General features: G+C 32.0%; 1 protein-coding gene across 1 annotated transcript; it reads right to left on the bottom strand.

Moving 5' to 3' along the window:
* Window positions 1-2,857: 2,857 nt before the first annotated feature.
* On the bottom strand, window positions 2,858-7,829 carry LOC141713202 (uncharacterized). The gene is made up of 4 exons (XM_074516508.1): window positions 7,656-7,829; window positions 6,424-7,539; window positions 3,548-3,625; window positions 2,858-3,444 (listed from the first exon to the last, which is right to left on the bottom strand). Exons 1-4 carry the CDS (start codon window positions 7,749-7,751, stop codon window positions 3,187-3,189), a joined length of 1,548 nt encoding a protein of 515 aa, XP_074372609.1. The 5' UTR covers window positions 7,752-7,829; the 3' UTR covers window positions 2,858-3,186.
* Window positions 7,830-21,251: the final 13,422 nt, after the last annotated feature.

A 21,251-nucleotide genomic window follows, 5' to 3' on the forward strand; every position in this document is an offset into this window, starting at 1 on the left:
AATTATACCCCAACATTAATATCTATATAACATCTAATTCACCTCGTCATTCATTTGTATAATTAATATGTGCATACATATACACATACATACATATATACAATAAATATATACGTATATATTAATTAATACAGGCACATACACACACATACATACTCGTATATTCTTATTTATCATCAATCTAACTTCGCACTCCAACATAATGAAATGGCGAAATATTATATTAAATTCAATGAAATAAAAAATGAAGTAAACTATTTATACAGATATGTATGATTTATACTTCACTATTAACATTGTTGTTAGACACATATATTAAAAAAATGAATTATTTTGAAAAAAATTAAGAAAGCAGAGCTAAATTTTGGAGTTATTATCAAGATAATGTGTTATTTTAGAAAATTTTAAAAATCTGTTGTAATATCCCAAAATAGAAAGTTTTTGAGATAGAGAGTATCATATGTCATTCAGTGAGTAAACTTACAGTATTGGCGTCAATTTTTATATAGTATGACTCATCAATCACATTTCTAGCACATAAACACATTAAATAATTAAAAAACAAATTAATAATTATACTATATTTAGACTTATTGATATACATCAGACACACATAATCACTTATATTTATTTACTTTCTAAGCATTAAAATATTACAAATACCATTTAAATATGAAGTGGCCAAAAACATATACTAACTTAATTTATTTATTTTTGCGAATGCACCATTGCAAACATATATCAATCAATCGTGCTGATATGCATAAATAAATAAATTATTCATCCATTAGGTTACAACATGAATATATTGTCAATAATTATAACGAAAACAGTTTCAATTAGTACAACGTATACCGGTGTATTGCATGCGTTATGAAGCTACTTACGTTTAAATCAACAAAGAAAATAAAAAGGATAACAGTATGATCATATATACATGTCAAACATTATTTTATATTTGGCGGTGTTATGTTTGTTAGTGCCTACTATCCACTTAACTTTTTAATAAGACATATTATATAAAATATGACCTATTTGTGTACGGGTTTATAAGTTACTTAGTATTTATCTCGCACTGTTTATCGATCCAATTTATAAGTTGAATTTACAAGTTATAAATTGATAAATTGAATGTTAGTAACAACTACTTTTTCTCAACTAATTTTGATTTTTACTTTTTTATTAATTTTAGTATTAAATATATGTTTTTAAATGTTAAGTTAATTTAAAAATCATGAATTAAGATAATAATATTTAAAAATTATTTATTTTAGTTTATTTAAATTTAAAAAAATTCTGACTTATAAGTAAATTAACCAAACATTTACATAACTTATAAGTTTTCATCTACTTATCACTTTTAAGTCACTTATTAATTTTAAGGCATAACTTATTTATTTTAAGATTTACCAAACAGCCATTATATTTTTTGCAAAAATAATATATGATCGTTTAGAGGAATATGTATTGTCATGAATTCAAACGCTTGCAAAAGGTGCGTCTTAGAAAGTTATTCACTCTTATTTAATAAAAATTGTATTCAGTTTTCGTGAACTTTGTAATTTGTAATTTTTATTCTGAATGTGTTAGCTGAATTTTTATGGAAACCAATTTTCTTTTTATTTTATTACACAAAAAATTTTGTTTCATTTTTATGATTTTATTTTGGACCGTTACTTAGAACATCCGCATAATATGGTGTTATCGTGTTTATAAAAAATCCTTAAGTTGTTTAGGATTAACTTTTTAAAAATTATCAAGTGTGAATCAGGAATAAATTAGTAATTTTAAGAACATTTGTAACGAGCTAACTGTGGCACAATATTATTAAAAAATTAGCATGTATCATTCATTTTATTTTTTCAAAATCTTATTATATTTCTTTTGTGTTCACAACTAGTACTGTTTTTAGATCATGCTTCTTTTATTTTATATTTGTGAAATTCTTTTAATACTTCTTTTGGGGGGTTTTTATAAAAAAGTGGCTAAACTTTTTTACAAAATACATTCATTTGTCAAAATATTTTGCAACAATATAATATTAAAAAAAACTGTTTTCTTTAAAAAAAGTATTTGTTAAAATACATTTTACAACTTTACAATAGTATTGGCAACTTAAAACAATCAATATTTATTTCAACTTTAAAAATTAGAATTAAAATCATCGTTCATCCCAAATTCCGTTACTCAATAAGTGGTAATGTTTAATTTAAAGACAACAAAAGAAAACAACTTGAATAATTTGCAGAAAAAAGAAAGATGTTTTATCTGGTTGCAAAAAGATATTTTTCCAAATATTTTCTGAAAAGGTCAAATTGCAAAAACAAACTTTAAAAAAAATGATATTTTCAATAATTTTTCTGTTTCTTTTTTGTTTGCACAATTTTAGCACATAGATGTACTACTGATTACCATGCAAGAATTCCCGCAAATTGAATGATAGATAGAAAGATATTCATATATATTCTTTACATAAAAAATATTAGTAGACAAATTTAATTTATAGATTAATCATCTTTAAATTCAGATGAGTTTAATATCAGTGTTTATCTGTTAACCTTTTCGACAAAGAGTTTTCCGACAACCCAAAAGTCACAAAAACCAAGGCCAAATATGCAAAAGATATATGGCATGTTTTCATGACAAGAATGCTGAGGTAATGCACTTAAAACAGCATATAATGCGACCATGAACAAGAACAGTTGATGATCTACTCAGTAAACGGCTAAAATAAAAGAAACACATAATGTTAAGCAACCACATACCAGTTGATCATTGCTGAAACACGTCAGCAAACACAAACATACCTGTTGCTTCTGACTGGAATTCTAGCACTCACAGATTTTGACTACACCCCTGTAGAAAATTTAGCCATGCTTCCATTTCAAATGATAATTTTAAAGCTGAACATGTAACATATTAGATAGAGAATTGATCATTTACGGTCTACGGACATTACATTGGCCTAAAAATCTTCTTATTCGAAATAACTACACACAAACAGACTTTGAAAATATAAACTACAACAGGTTTTGTCAATTTTGAAGTCTGTCAAATTCACTACAGATCCTGTCTCTCTAACTGCACCTGCCCTACCTCAATTATCTCTACAGACACTATATCAATCATTTCGATTATCATAACATGAATCATCATACTCGAAACGATGCTCTTTTCCTAGAGACCCTAATTTTGGTAGGGAGGTTCTGACCCTTGAGCAGACAAAGCTGCTACTAGATCACTGACAGGTCCCCTTTGCTCACTAAATGGTCCACCATTTGGGACTGGTAATGCTTCACTCTCACCAATAAGAGCTCCTCCTGGTGCACACACATCCATCAAAGCAAGCCCTTCTATCTCTTGCAGCACACCTAGGGCAACAGGAGCAAGTTCATTGTTCAGGTAAGGCTTGACAACATCCACAGCGTGTTTCACTCTTGTTTGCTGCATAAAAAGATGGGAACACATAAACAAGATGCCAACCATGCTTCTCCAAATCTAAATTAAACAAAATTGCTAATGCAAAAAATACTTGATGTGGACTTACAAAATGTTCAAATCTCCCCTTCAGGTCTTGATAGGATATTGACTGTTGCTGGTTCGATGATTGAATAGCAGATGCACCCTATAGTTCAAATTGTCAAGGTAGTGTAATGAGCCAATGAGCGAGACCAAAAAGTTTAATAATGTGCGGTGAGAACATTAAACCCATATTCAACACTCCTATTCTCGACTTCAGCTTCATTAGGACATATGCATTTAGATCAGCTCTGAAGCAGTTTGTGATGTTCCAAACTTAAACATACAGTTAAGTTTCTCGTCTAAACTAGAGATGAAGTCTATATCTTTTCTTTTCGACAACAAAAAACATATTGTTTTAGATTTACCTTTATATTATCAGTGCAAAACTAATACACATATGAACATACTCAAGGAGCTGTCTCAAAAGCTAAAATTATACTTGAAGTCATAGTTTCAAGACTTTTTTTTCTTTAATGGAGGATCATCAAATTAAAGGTGCCAAAAATCACTCCATACTGAAAATGTGTTTCAAGGAATATAGTTAATATAACTGTAGATTATTTCAGATCAATCGACACATGTGACAAGCTGAAAGGAATAAATATACCGCAAGCGTCAATGATCATGTAAGTATGTTTTTTAAAAGCAAAGAAAATTCTTACGAAGTATCACCAACAACTTTCTACTATATTAACTTACCTATTACCTATATTACTTCTGCTAAGTAATATTAGACTTTTGAGGCCAGGATATAGACTTTAAAGACTAATTCTTCCAAAGTATCATTTATAACTTTCAATTCCATTTGATTACCTATACTATTTCTAGATCTCTCCATCTTTTCAGTTATTGCCACGTCCAGGAATTATTATTCTCTCCCTATTTAAGTGTGCATTACAGAGCTGACAAAATTATAAATTTATCAAATAATGGAATTATCACGAGTTTTCAGTTCATGTTCATTAAACTCGGTTGGTTATTATTTTTTTTGGAATGAATAACATTATAGCATAACTTTAGAAGATAAAGTAGAGAATCAAGAGAAATGAAGTCAACTATGATGCACGCACAGAAAACCAAGTGCAAAGTAGAATAAATTTGGATGTTATAAGTGCATCAAATTCTAGTTGGAAAAAGTAAGATGAAGGGAAACTTGTAAAACGTCATTTAAGATAAACAAAAAGGGATGAGTAAAATAAATTTAGATTTTCTATAATTTCTTCAATGCATAGTGCGAGAGGTAGACTTTATATAAAAAAATTAAACTATAGAGTTAAGTGACCAAATCAAAATTTATATTGATTAACATGCAATTAAATAAGTGCTTCTCATGTAACATTTGCACTGCAAAAGTAATAACAATTTTTCGCATAAATTTCAGAAAGAATGCACAGAATAAATGTGTTTGGGCCCTGGTTATCAGGAGATAATAGTGTAATTTTAACCCCCCCCCCACCCCCACCACACCCTCAATAGATTCTTATGGCAATTTCGAAATCTGACCAATAAAAGATGGAAAATATGAAGGACAAATAAAGTAGGTTAAGCATATGCAAGCGTTCTTGAATGATAGATTGAAACAGAGTTTAGGGAGGGTTTTTTTTCAACTTTTCATTCGATGCACGCACCTGACATTAATACGAAAGGGTAAAGAAACATAGTATCAATGTAACTATAAGGTTAATAAAACTAGGTGCTGCTATATAGTAATCAATTCATACATAGATTATCTGATGGTATATTTATAATTTAATAATAAACAAGATCAATCAATACTTTAATTCATTTAAATTTAAAATATTGTGTCCTTGTGTATTTGGTGCATTTTCCAGAATCAACTTGCAGCTAATATGAAAATAATACTCCTAAAATCACTAATTCTTAGTGCTAACATTACAATATTATCTTGACAATTTGGACGATCTCTAAAGTGTACATTTCAGTTTCTTTCATGATCCTACAATCTCATGCACTATTTGATCTAGTTATCATATTTAAAATTGTAAAAGGACGACATTTTCCATTGAGAGTACCAAAATGATACAGATTAATTGCATATTTATAAAAATGATGAAAAGGCTGTTTTAAATACATGCAGTTTCGAATCGACCAAACAGTAAATTAAAGATAAAATGTTAGTGAAGGTACTTGAATAATAACCAAATGCAGCATTTATTATCATAGGCGTTAAAACATCGGTTTAATCAACAAATGTAGTTGGCAGCTAACTAACTTACACAATTATAGACTTTTGAGGTAAGGATTAAGAATATAGACTTGTAAGCGAGACAATTCTTCCACTTACTAATTGTAACTTTCTACTTTGTTTACTCGCCTATAATATTTCAGTTATTTACCATAGGCTTGGCGCTTGGGACATGAGCTGGTGAGGAACTGATGACATATACTTTTAAGCAGAGCAGAATTTTCCCAAGTTTTATTTATTTGCCTATATCATTCTCATATCTGACTATCTTTCCAGCTTTTTCCAAATCTATTTTATTTTCTAAACAATATTATTTCCAAATTTTTCTGTATTTCAAGCTGTTACAAGTGAAAAACATTGGGAAGAAATACACACATACAATAACTGCACCACTTGCAGATACTTAGCATCAAACATAAAAAGAAAAAATTGCACATACTCCAAAATTAAGTAGGAATGTAAAACCAGACTTGTTACCAAAAAAACTTATAGATTAATAGAATCAAAAAATTGGATAAAACATCCTTGTAACATTTACAAAACATTTTAATTTCAATAAAATTTTGATATTCCCTATAACACGGAATATTAATAAAATCTAACACCTTAAAGATAATTAAGATGTATAAGGTAAAGCAAATAAGATGCAGTATTTACCAAACTTGAAATTAACCATAAATTTATAAGAAAATTACCTTTTTTGGCCTTCCCAAAGGTTTTCCACTAAGTTTTCTTGGCTTTCTTCTCACAGCTAATTTGGAAGGTCTTCCAGCATCTCCCATCCCCTCCAGAGGCACAATTATTGCATTACCAACCCCACCAACATTCTTTCGGGGCCTACCCCTTTGCTTGTGAACCGTACCCTTCCTAGGCCGCCCTCTAGGTCTCTGTCCCATAACCAACCCAATTGCTCTCATCTTAGGTGGCCTTCCACGCGCCCTCTTCAGACCACCACCAATTCCCATTAACACAGACACCATGCCAGTCTTCTTCACCGGACTTCCCCTTGCTCTCTTCCCCAACACTGACCCTCCTTCTCCAACAGCAACAATTTCATTATGAACCTTAGGTGGCCTCCCCGGCTTCCTACCAACTGAAACCACCTCTTTTTCATTACTAACCTTCGGTGGCCTCCCTGGCCTCCTAGCACCAACTTTAACCACCTCCGCCCCAACACCCGGCTCCGCCACTGCAATCGGCTCAGCCTCAACAGCAACTGTTTGCATCTTCGGTGGCCTTCCTGGACGCCTCTTAACCACTGTCCCTCCATCAACCTCACCCATTGGCACCACATTCGGCACAGCCCCAATCGGATCAAAAGGAGCAGGAGCAGGTGCTGGAACAGTAACCCCCAAACCCCCACTCACACCATTAACATCACCAATTGGAACCACATTTGGAACCGCTCCAATTGGATCAAACGGAACCGCAACAGGAACCGGAGCAGTAACACCCAAAACCCCACTAAAAGTACCACCTCCATTTCCAGCCTCAACCCCACCACCATTCGACAGAATCTTGGGAGGCCTACCCGGCTTCCTCTTAATCCCAACAGAAGAACCCTCCCCAACAACAGCCTGAGACTGAGACTGAGACTGTGACGGGGCAACCCCAACACCAGATCCAGGCAACATATAAGAATGCTTATTCATGACAAGCTTCCCCATGTTTTTCATCTTCCTCAAATTTTGGGTCAACAAAGTAGCATGACTAATTGATAAATTCTTGTACTCACTCTCAATATACTTAGCTATAGCTTGTCTACTGGACCCATCTTTCTCTTTCATAGCTAAAATAGCAGCAGTAATCATCTAACACAACAACAAACAAAACAAATAAAAACCCACAAAACATTCACAAAAATCAAAGCTTTACAAATCAAGAAACACATATAAAAATCAAAACTTTAAAATCAAGAAACACATACCTCATCATAGGGTGGATGGTTTGGTTGTGCAGCGGCAGTGACGGTGGCGCTGGGAATTGGAGTGGCCGGCGGCAGATCTGAGTTAGGAGGTTCCATGACAGTGAAATTTGCAGAGAGAGAGATGGAGAGAGAGAAATGGAAAGGAGAGTATATTGAGGACAATAATACAAAATAAAATAAAATAAAAGTTAGGGTATAATACTCACTCAGCCCTTTTGAATAAATTTACATTTGCTGTGTAACTTATTTTTATAAATTTTTTTTTCTGAATAAAAGTTGAATATTTTAATTTTTATTTAGAAAAATAAAATTATAAAAAAAAAATTACAGAACTATACTTCATATGCATCTTAAAATACGTGTCGAAAGCTCTCTAAAAAAAATGTAAACATGGACGGAGGGAGTAGCTGTGTGTGTATATAATATATAATATACTATAGACAATAGAGGATAGGACAGGATGTAATATTAATGATGCGAGGATATTAGGAGATAACAAAGTGGAAAAAAGGTGTGATCCAACTGTTTGAGTTATGATATTATTCACCAGCCCCTGTTTTAATTTACCAATTATATATTCTATTTTGTTTTTTTGGCACAATATTATATTCCTACTTTTTTTATATTATTTAGCAAGATTTTTAAAATTTTATAAATCTCATTTTTGCGTACAAATTAACTAATTTTTTTTGTCTGAACTAATTTCTAAATAAAAATTTATAAATTTGTTCATGAGAATATAAAAATGTTGATAAATTCTACGTAATTTATTTTTTTTATTTTACGTGATATAACAGTTTACATCAAATTATTGAGTATGATATATTAAATTTATATCAAAAAATATATAAATTTTTGAAAATTATCCTCAGGGGATAACAAAATATGATATTATTTGTAGTTATAATTCTTTTTTCTCTTAAAAGGTATAACTTGAATACCTTGTAATTATATTCACAAAACTATATAGTATATTTTTTTTGATATTATGTGCATTTATAATTATATCGAATGCAAGTTATAATTTTATCAAATTTATAAGTTTTAATAATTATCTAACAAACACTTTTATTTACTTTAAAACAATCTATTTATGATCAATTAAACTTGAGCTATATAATTTATTTTAGTTATTTTGTTTTTAAACTAAAAATGATTATTTCGGTTAAAATTAATGATTTTATAAGTTAACATTTTGTGAAGATTTAATTTATTTCTACTGATAATGAATAAAATTAAAATATTTCAAGCATTTGTAAAAAATTTATCTCTTCAATATCTAATTGTAAAAAAATGTAATAAATTTTATAGCATTTAAAAATTAAACATTTAATCTTTTTACAAATATCATAAATGATAAAGGATACTTCTTCTTTTTTTAACAGTTGATAAAGGGTATTTCATGCCGTATTTTTTTTTACAAACCAATTTGTTTACTAATAAAATCTTTTAAAAATAAAGTTAGCTTCACGTTTATTAAATTAATATAATATAATAAAAAATTAATTACGTTTTTTTGAAAAAAGGAAATCAACTTAATAATAAAAGTTATAAGGTATCAAGAACTTAAACTGTTTTATCATTTATCCTTTAATTAGGGGATTTTTTGAAAATGATAAAAATATATGTACTTGTTGTTTTGAACTATTCATCCGTGAAATTCTTTATCACTAATCAAAATCACGAAAATCTCCAATCACAAATAAAAGAGACTCAACATAATATAAATAAATTGGGAGATTATTAAATAAATAAAAATTTAATCAAGAAAAATAAACAAAAAAAGAATTGGAACTTTATCCCGACGAAAATCGATGGAAAACCAACAGATTTTTTTAAAAGGAAATTGATTGTTACACATAAAAATATATTTATCCTATATAAAAGGAAAAATAATTGAATAAATTTTGCAACACAGCAACAACAATCTCATTATTATGCGACAACAATCTCATTAATATATTCTTAAAACTAAATAATTACTTATATCTACATTTTTCTTTTAGTAGCTCAACACTTTTTCATTTTCATACTAAATATTATTTTCTTCACAAATTTTAATTTATATTTTTATCGATATAATCTTGCAGATTCAGAAACATTAACTACCGAATAAATATCATATTTAAAATATCAAAAAGATTGATACTAAAATCTGATGCCATTTTACCAAAAAATGAATACTAGTAATGGTTATTAATTGATAGTTGTTATTTATTATGAACCATAGTGAACATAGGGGTAAATATTTCTTGATTTTTTTTCAAAACTTTATAAATCACTCTCAAGAAAATAAAGTTTTTTGTTTTAGACTTTGGAAGTCAAAACACCTTCCTGAAAGATTACAAGAAATTCTAGACTGTTTTGTTACAACTAGAACTAAGGACCCGTGACATGTTTTATAGACAAATTTGCACTAAAATAGACTAACTTATTTTCTAAAGCGCTTTTGGCTATCTCTATTTTAAGTATTACAAATCTGCATATACAATCGTCCAGGTTTGTTACCTCCTTTGTCCGGTTCATCTTGACCCTTGATCTTGCACTCTTCAAGATGCATTTGTAGACTTTTTATTTTATGATAAAATGGTTTATTGAAAATAATCTTGAATTTTCATGATTGATGCATTGTGTAAATGAAGCTATTATCGAGATCTTCAAAGTGTATAGACTTTTCAATATCTCCATTTCTCTACATGTGTAAATGGCTTGTCGGTATCTTCACTTCTCTACATGTGTTTTGACCTGTCGATATCTCCACTTCTCTACATGTGTAAATAACTTGTCGATATCTCCACTTCTCCACATGTGTTTTGACATGTCGATATCTCCACTTCTCTATATGTCAAACTGACTTATCGACATCTCTACTTCTATAGGTCAAATTGACTTATATACCAGTAATGTGACTTCTCTACATGTAAAGTGATTTCTCTACGAGTAAAGATTGACTTCTCGATATACTTCATGAGATTACTTGATATGTGACTAGGGCTGTCAAACGGATAATTCGGATACGGATCTACCTATATCCGTATCCGAATCCGAAAATTCGTATCTGTATCCGTATCCGAATCCGGAAGTATTTAAAGAATAATATCTGAATCCGGATCCGACGGATACTATCCGGATACGGATAATATCCGGATCCGCATCTGATTTTCCATCAGATTTTTTATTTTATATTAAAAATTCAAAAAAATTGAAAAAAATTACAGTAAAAGTTAAAATTTCATTTTAAAAAATTAAATAAGAGTTAAAGGGATTTAATCCTATTTAATTTATTTAAAAATTAATTTTTATTTATCTTTTCAATATATTTGTTATCTTTAAATTGTTGAAATCAACTGATTTTTTTTATATATGTCAATACTGTTTTTACAATTATAGAAAATTTGTATAAAAATAATATTTAAATATATATATATGTGTGTGTATATATTTATATACACATACACACACTATAAATTTAATATAATAAATTTTAAATTATATGAATATTTAAATATAATATATATATTCGAATTCGGATATTATCGGATACGAATATGCCTATATCCGTATCTGTATCCGCAATCGTCGGATTTGAATACGGATAATATCCGCTTTGTTTCGGATACGGATAATATCCACTTTATTTCGGATACGAATGCGGATTTTTTGGACGATTATCGGATTTTTCGAATTTTTTTGACAGCCCTATCTGTGACTTCTTGACATCTGACTTGGAATAATTTTCAATCTACAATATTATTCTTCACCAAGTTGTTTATCATCATTCTGAGGTATGATCAGGCTTGATCTTTCTTTAGAGATTTATTCCTAGCCTTTTGTCTATTTAGTGAAAAATACTTCAGTCTAATTTATTCAAATATTTTTGCAGACTTAAGAAATACCATTATAGACTACATAAAAATTACAAGTCAACTAAATCTTAGAATTGTCAATGTGACTTGATCTTATTATGTTAAGGCATGTCTTGCACAATATCACTGAATCAAACTTATGAAAATACTAGAGATTTATAATCTCGGACATGAAGAACATTAAAATATACCAAATTAAATTAAACTCTCACAATTAAAATAGACTAAACAAAATCCAAATAAATTGAGAGATTACTGAATGAAAACAAAATTTTTAATTAAGAAAAATAAACAAAAAATAAATGATTGAAACTTTCTTCCGACGAAAATCGATGAAAAAGCCTCGATTTTTTAAGGAAAATGATTGTTATAAATAAAAAAATATATTTATAAAAGAAATAATAATTGAATAAAATTTTGCAACACATCGACAACAATCTCATTAATATATTCTTAAATCTAAATAATCATTTATATATACATTTTTCTTTTAATGGCTCAACAAATTTCTATTTTTATACTCAAGAACGTTTTCTTCACAAATTTTATTTTATATTCTTTTCGATATAATCTTGCATATATAGACACATTAACTACCGATTAAATACCATATCTAAAATATCAAAAGAGACTGATACTAAAATATGTGCCATTTTACCAAAATTTGAATCCGAGTAATGGTGATTAATTGATATTTGTTATTTATTATTAACCATCACGTACTATTTTTTTAGTTACGAACATATTTTATTTGTTTGTTGTCTATTAAAATTTATTACTTTCTTGTTTCTTGATAATTATTTTTTGTTTATTTTTCTTAATTTGATATAAGAATACGTTTTTATATTAAATAATTAGCATAATAAAATGTGCGAGACACGTGCCCTTTTTTAGGAATGTTCAGGAATACATTGTATATAATTTTTAAAATTTCAGGTTGCACGATTTTTTGTTAAAAATAAAGTGTGTACCACTGAAAACAGTTTATACTCAATGATTGTTTAGACTACTGAGTGATAGTTGTTGTGCCATGTTTACAGTTTTTTTTTACAGAATTCTATGATTCTAGTGATTAAAAATATTTTAGTTGTACGTTGTTATTCCCAAGCAATGCAACAAGAATTACAAAAGAGGGGTTGAATGTAATTCTGGCTCCTTTTTAAATTTTAAGACTGTTCTTACTTAATATATATAACAGTGTTTAATTTTGCAAGAAGTGCGGAATGAAACTTGAATTGAAATCAAAACACAAAGATTTAAAAATTTTCTGGTGGATTTGAATTTATCCACCAGAGATAAATATTAGTATGAGAACTTTGTGATGCTTGAATAGCACACATCTGCTTACAAGAGAACTTACAAACTTACAGAGAAATTATTAATAGATAAAGCTTTATCTATCTCTCTGAAAATAATGATTACTTAGTTATTAGTTCTACTTGCTACACTTGGTTTATATATTACCAAGTTATATGACAGTAAGACAAGATAATAAGAAAAACTATATCCAGTCTTACTCCATGCTGTTTCACTACTCTATTTTAACATCTTTGAATATCTTCATAATTGCATGGAAATGGTAATGCTTTTTTGTTCTCTAAAACCTGTAATTAGGCTGCCAAATTTCATTTGCAAACACCCGACACATGTGATTGTGTTGTCACTATCAACTGATATTTTGAATATTATCATCTGTCGGGATTATGTTGATCATCCGTTGGGAGCCTTGTTGATTATCCATCGGGAGCCTTTGTAGATCATCCGTTGATAGCCTTTCTGTCACTTGACTCTATTTCACTTATACAAAATTACAAGACATCTCATATTTATAATTAGTCAACCTATTATGTATATCCTACAGAATCTACTAGACTAAAAGCATTGTTGTTTGCAGAAATATGTTGCAATACTTATTGTTACATAAGCTACACTCTCGATGGATGTTCAGTTGTCATCCGTCGGGACTATAAAGATCATCTGTCGGCACTATATTAGAACACCCATCGAGAGCTACAAAATCACCAAGTTAAATCTACTAAGGTGTTTTGTTTAACTTATCATCAAGTTCACAACATATACCTAACAATCCCCCCCCCCAATTTATGTCTACTGGAATTGTAGCCATAAATTAAGAGAAACTTGATGATAACAAAACACCCTAAATGTACATATTGAAATATAATAGATAAAACTAATACGTGCTACTTTTTATTTGAAAAATTAAACAAAGTAGAGTGTACCAAGAGTTCTCACAATCATTATCAAGGTGCTCCTCTAGTCTGAGCAGATTTTTTCTATTTCCTTGATGGTCTTGATTTCTTCCCAAGTTTCCAGTTATTTTCTTCTATTTAATTTTGGAGTTGCCTGTGGAATTCAAATTCTTCAGCATTTGACAGATCTAGCTTTTCTTGCATTTCCAGTAGAGTCTCTTTGCTTGAGATGCTCAATTGGTCATCCAATCTGAAGAATCTTCTAACACCTTTATCATCCATGAATTCCATCAGCCAGTAAGGCCTCAAGTGCACTATACTTCATGTGAAGGGAATTGTTAGAGTTCTTGGAAGTGCATTTGAGGCTTTTCTGCTCCTCAGTTCTTCTATCTTCTTTAGAACCAATTTCTTGGTTGTCACGTTGAATCCAAAATTCTTCTTGAAGGATGAGAAGATCTTTATCAAAACATTACAACTTTCTGGGAGAATTCTGTGAAGGGGCCATATGATTTCTCTACCACCTTTGTATTTGAATACCAATCTTTCAGGGAGATGTCTGTGAGCATCAATCCCTCTTACTTCTTCCAATTCATCTAGGTAGAGATTTATATCTGAAAATTTCTTGATGTCATAGATATATAGAAGATCTCCCTTATTGACAGTTGGTTGAGCTTTGGCTAAGGTTTTGGTTCTGAGAGTCACGAGCTTGATCTTCTTGATTGCTCTTATCTTTGTCTTCTTTGCTTTGTTGAAAATTGGTAAATTAAGCTCATGTATAGGCAAACTTTCCCAGTCTATTGGCTCATCCTTGGGAACTATAGGCTCACCATGAAAATTTTTTATTGGATCCACCATAAATTCCTCATGTACTACTAAGGGCTTGGATGTTTGAGTTGAAGTTGTAGACTGTTTGGGAATGTAATCTTCCATTTCCTCATCACTGAAGTCCAATTTTCTTTTGGAATGGAGCTTGTATCTGAACTTTATTTTTTGTTAAGGTTCCTTGTGCATTTTCTCTAGCTGATCTTTAGCTACTACAGGTTGCTTTTCAGAGATTTCAGTTGCAGCTTTCACAGCTTGAAGCTTGGTTACTATAGCAGCTTGCTCTTTCTTCTGTTTGAGCTTCTTAGCACCTAAAACAGCTTGCCTCTTTTCTTGCCTGATTCTTTCTGTTTCCTCCTTTTTAGCTGCTGCAAATTAAGGGTGTCCAGCCACCATACAGATCTTTTTACCATTCTTGTAGATTTTGGCAATTATCTTCTTTTGTACTGAATCAATTGGATCTTTGAAGAATGCAATGGACCTTGACAACAGCTTCTTTTCATCTGGTTTTGGAGTCTCAAACATGAGATCCAAGGGATTCTTGTCTGATGACTTTGGATAATTTCTTTTAGGCTTCAAAACCATGTTGGCTTTTGGAGACTTAATGCATGAAGTTTGGCCCTTTTCAAAATAACTCAGACCCATTTCATTTACATAAATTTGCTTGACTTGAGAGTAGTGATGAAAAATCTTGTCTGGTTTCTTTATCTGACCAAATTTCTTCTGAATTTCTTCATCAATCTTCTTTCATTTATCATCTAATTCTTTTTCAGCTGCTACAACATGAAGCCTTTTAAAATCTGACTTTGAATTCAACTTAGCAGCTGCTATCTGGATCAGATCAATGCTGTCCAAAACTAGTGGCTTAGGATAAGTAATTTCTGGAATAATTACTTGGCTGACTTGTATATTGAGCACACTCTCCCCCTCACTTGTTGGCTCTCATTGACTAACTGGGACTATTGGATCTTTCTCCCCCTTTTTGTTAGCATCAAGTTGAGTGGAGGTAGAAGTTTGTGTATCCACTAGCTTTTGAAGCAACTGGGTTTATTGAGCTTGATGTAAATGAATTGCAGTGAGAGAGGCTTCCACTGCTTTTTGTCTTGTATCCAGGGAGTCTACTTTGGTTGCAAGATTAGAGTTTTTCCTCAGTTTTCTGTTGATGTCAAGCATGGTTGTGTTTGGAAATTTAGCATCCAACCTCTCAGAAACATCCTTCTTGACCTGATCAATCTCTGTTTTTATTGCAGTAACATCCAGATTGTGTTGAAGAGATTGAATTTGGTGCAGTTGGAGAGAATTGAGATGAGCTTGAAGAAGCTTCTTGGTGTGAGCATTAGTTGTGGCGCCCCAAAAACCCGGGGTCAGGAAACTCGGAGGCCACGCCATCTAAACTACTACAACCACATAACTCACACTACAATATATAAATACTCACGCTTTACGACCCCACACTTAACACACACACACACACACACACACTTACAGGTTATTATCTTGGAAACGAACCATTCATAGCTAGAGTAATTCAATCATAGAGTGATAATTATTACAATCCAAAAGTAATTAAGTCTTACCGGGGAGTAACCTTTAAGTAAGGCTAGTCCGTCGGTCAAATATACGTTTCTTGTTTGTTACCTTACATAAGTCATACTTATAAATAAGCCGAACTAAAAACAACTGAAAACCAACCCAGCTTATTCGGACTACCTGTGGTACAGCACCAAACAATCTACGGAACAACTGGCCATTTCCTACCCATTTCCTGGCTGTGGTTCTCATGGTAGGCATCATGATTCACTGTTGTGTTGTGTCAATTTAAGAAAACAAGGGTGAGCTATAATGCCCAACATAATAATGTACAGTATGAAAATGACTGTATGATAACTTACGTAAAACATCATATATGATAGTTATGTTTTATTCAAAATTAGTTTTCCTTGGTGATACACACCTTCTTATGAAAACAGTTCTTTAGGGGATTTTATTATCCTGTGAAAACCTTAATAGTAAACCCAGCACCAAGACTTGGGTTACGGTATTGCATCACAATTCCAATTGGAAGAATTAGGACACCCGTTGGAGCCACCGCATACGATGATCAGTCATAATATGATAATAGTAACCTTTTCTACTAGTAGAAGGACGACACCTTCGTATTCTGGTTATCACCCTTTCAGCATTCGGGCTACGTGTCCCATTTTTGGGTATACACATACTTCACAAGTTCCTAAGTACAAAGAGTACCTTCGCCTGCGGTACCTTTGGTAGTCCATCTAGCACACATAGTACCAGAGTCTACCCCTCCCTTGTCCTTTAAAAAGAATTCTATCAATCTCGAGAACTCGAACCACATCGAAGTTCCCCAAGCGTTTTGCTTGTTGATAGAAACAGTTTATCTTACTAAGATATAAATATATATATGTATATACGTACTTCCGAGATTTTCGGAGGAAGTACTAAGGATGTGAGTTGACCGTTGTCAACAGATAATTTAATAAGATGGAAAAGTTTCTCCTTGAAACTATATTAAATAAGTCGGGATAATAATCTCCGACGATCTGAAATTATTCGAATGATTTTTCGAAATCAGAAAGTATATTTTTAAATCATGATCTATGATTTTTAAATTTTCTGGAAGCTACAGATCCAGAATACCTTGACAGAATTTATGAAGGACCGCATAAGCCAACCAAGCTCTCTGTTGTAGTTGCAGATCAGCCAGCAAAGACCATACCAAAGGAGAAAAGTGAATACACGGCTGAAGATATCTCATCTATTGCCAAGGATGCAAAGGTAAGGCATTTGCTGCATAGTGCCATTGATAATGTCATGTCAAATAGGGTAATTCAATGCAAGACTGCAAAGGAGATATGGGATGCTTTGGAAACAAGGTATCAGGGAACTGATGCAATCAAGAAAAACAGGAGGACTATACTCACTTAAGAGTATGAGCACTTTGACTCAAAAAGTGATAAGTCATTAACGGACTTATATGACAGGTTTGTCAAACTCTTGAATGATCTGTCACTGGTGGACAAGGAATATGACATTGAAGATTCAAATCTAAAATTCCTTTTAGCTCTTCCTGAAAGTTGGGATTTGAAAGCTACTATTATAAGAGATAACTATGCTCTTGATGAAACTACTCTTGATGAAATTTATGGAATGCTCAAGACTTATGAACATGAGATGGATCAAAAAAGCAAGAGACATGGGAGAAAGTCAAGAACAGTTGCTCTTAATATTGAGGAGGAATCCCCCAAAGTGGTTGTCTCAAAGAAAGGAAAATGAAAAGCTCTCATCATAAAGTCTGATTCAGAATCATCAAGTTCTGATGATGATGATTCAGAAACTGAAAGTCTACCTGAAGTAGATGCTGATGAAGAGATGATGAAGCTGTGTGCTCTTATGGTGAAGGGTATCACAAAGATAGCCTACAGGAAATTCAGAAGGGGAAAGAAGTTTTCAAGAAAAGGTAGAAGTTCTGATAAGAAGGGCTTCAGAAAATCTGAAGGCAAAGGAGGAAAGTCTGACAGAGGAGATTACTCAAATGTCAAATGCTACAACTGTGGTGAGAAATGTCACATATCTCCTGACTGCAAGAAAGGAAAGAGTGACAAAGGCATGGCTCTTGTCACAAAGAAGAAAAGCTGGACAGACACTTCAGATTCTGAAGATGAGGAGAACTATGCATTGATGGCAAATGTTGATAGCAGTTCTGATGCTGCTGAGTTAAAGATACCTCAAACAACTTATGCCTTTCATACTGATGATATTACTGAGTTGAGATTATATCTTAAGACCATGTTTATTAGCTATAGGGATCAAACTTTAACATGTGAAAGATTAACTTCTGAAAATCTTGCTTTTAAAAAGAGGAATAATTATTTAGAAAAAGAATTAGTTATGTTCCATCAAACTCAGAAGGATAGAGATGATGCTTTCTATGTTAGAGATAATTGCTAAAAATGAATAAATCTCTAAAAACTGAGTTAGAAAAGGAGAGAGAGATTATCAGGACTTGGACTAACTCTGGAAGAACAACTCAGAATATACTAAGTAGTGGGAACTGGAAAGAGGGCTTAGGTTATGGAGATGAGAAAAGTGAAAAAGGAACTGAACAAGTTAAGCCAATTATTGTTAAAGAGACTACTAAGCCAAAGGTAAATCCTGTTAAATTTGTAGCTAAAACTGTAAAGTCTGATTCTGAAAAGAAGAAAGATATTGAGACAGAAGTGATAGCAGAGTCAACTTCTGACAAATTAGAACAGGATAAACCAACTGAAGTTAACATAGGCTTAATGACAAAGAAGCAGCTTAAATATAAGCAGAAAGATATTACCAATGTAAACAAGGTAAAGGCAGCTAGGAAAAATAGGAATGGAAAGGAAGGAGTGAATAAAAACAACAATTATATGCCTGTTCCTAATGCTCCTAGAAAGAAATGCTATAACTGTGGAAACTCTAACCATCTGGCTTCTTTTTGCAGGAAGAATAAGAATATAAACTCCTTACCTTCTAAGTCAGGAGTTAAGAGTCAGTCTGTTAGGTTTAAGTCACAAAATCCTTATTTTTCTTGTGGTAGTACATGGCATTCCATTTATACTTGTAAGGAATATCATAGTTTGTACTATGATTATTATCAGATAAAACCTTCTTTGAAGAAAGTTGCTTTAATTACTTCTAGTGTAAAGTATGATGCAAAGTCTGATACTGTTAATACTGATAAGAAAAATGTTAGCATAAATTCTCATGTTAAATCCGCTGCAAATGTTAACAAACTTAAAAAGGCCAAAGGATCCAAGCAAGTCTGGGTCCTTAAAACTAATCGTTAGTGGTCTTTGTGAGTGCAGGGCAACAGGAAGAACATCCTAGTTCTGGACAGTGGATGTTCAGGACATATGACTGGAAATAAAGCCCTGCTATCAGATTTTGTGGAGAAAGCTGGCCCAGAAGTTTCTTATGGAGATGGCAACATTGGAAAAACTCTGGGATATGGAAAGATCAATCTTAGGAATGTCATCATTGAAAAAGTAGCTCTTGTCTCAGGAATTAAACACAATCTGTTGAGTATAAGTCAAATCTGTGACAGAGGTTATCATGTGGATTTCTTTGAAGAACATTGTGAAGTTATAAGTAATTCAACAGGCAACATGGTTCTGAAAGGATACAGGCATGGTAACATTTATGAAGCCAGACTTTCAACAAGTACTGATGGTTCTGCAATCTGTCTGTTGAGTAGAGCATCAATTGAAGAAAGTTGGAATTGGCAAAAGAAACTCTCTCATTTAAATTTCAACAATATTAATGAGCTTGTAAAGAAAGATCTTGTGAGAGGACTTCCAAAAACAGTATTTGCTCTTGATGGCCTTTATGATTCATGTCAAAAGGCAAAATAAAGAAAATCTTCTTTCAAGAGCAAAACAGAGTCATCAATTCTTGAGCCTTATCACCTACTGCATGTTGATCTATTTGGTCCAGTCAATGTCATGTCTATTTCAAAGAAGAAATATGCTATGGTTATAGTGGATGAGTTCACAAGATACACTTGGGTGTATTTCTTGCACAAGAAGACTGAAACAACATCTACTCTAACTGATCATGTCAAACAGCTGGATAAATTGATTAGAGATTCTTTTAAAATCATAAGGAGTGATAATGGTACTGAGTTCAAGAATTCAATCATGGAAGAGTTCTGCAAAGATCATGGAATCAAACAGGAATTTCTGCACCTGGAACTCCACAGCAAAATGGAGTTGTAGAAAGAAAGAACAGGACTCTCATTGAAGCTGCACGAACTATGCTTGATGAAGCAAAACTGCGAACCTATTTTTGGGCTAAAGCTGTGTAGACTGCTTATTTTATACAAAATGCTACACTCATAAACAACCATGGAAAAATACCATATGAGACGGTGAAGAAAAAGAAGCCAAATCTGAAATACTTTCACGTATTTAGTTGCAAGTGTTTTGTTCTTAAGACTCATCCTGAACAGCTGTCAAAATTTGATCTAAAAGCTGATGAAGGAATTTTTGTTGGATATCCACTTTCCACAAAAGCCTTCAGAGTCTACAATTTAAGAACAAGAGTTGTCATGGAATCTATCAATGTCTCTTTTGATGATAAGAAGATTACTGGACTTGAAGATTTCGATGATCATGATCAACTGAGATTTGAGAATGAAGATTTAAATTCTGATTCTGGAAATTCCGATGACTTAAATCCTGATCCTGTAAGTTCTGATGGATTAAGTTCTGATGTCGTTGAAACTGTGGTAGTAACTCCAAAGGAAAATGCACCTGTCTAGGGGGAGCAAGCTGAAGAACCTACCACATGTCAAGACTCTCGAGAAGCATCAGAACCTGTTTCTGGCTCTTTAAGTTCAGATTCATCTAGTTCTGATGAGCCAAATTCTAATAATTTTGGAAGCTCTGATTCTTCAACTCTTGAAAAATTAAATTCAAATTCTGAAGTCTCAGAGAGCATAACTACAGGGGGCATCAGAAAATGCTGATGGAGACAACATGGATCATGGGGGGGGGATCCAGTTCTAGAGATCAACTTTTATCTGCAAGAAAGTGGACTAAATCACATACACCTGATTTAATCATTGGAGATCCTGAAGCAGGTGTCAGAACTAGAACTGCAACTTCAAATGAATGTCTTTATCATTCTTTTCTATCTCAGACTGAACC

Source organism: Apium graveolens, chromosome 3 (genome assembly GCF_009905375.1).
Source record: "Apium graveolens cultivar Ventura chromosome 3, ASM990537v1, whole genome shotgun sequence".
Taxonomy (NCBI): Eukaryota; Viridiplantae; Streptophyta; class Magnoliopsida; order Apiales; family Apiaceae; genus Apium; species Apium graveolens.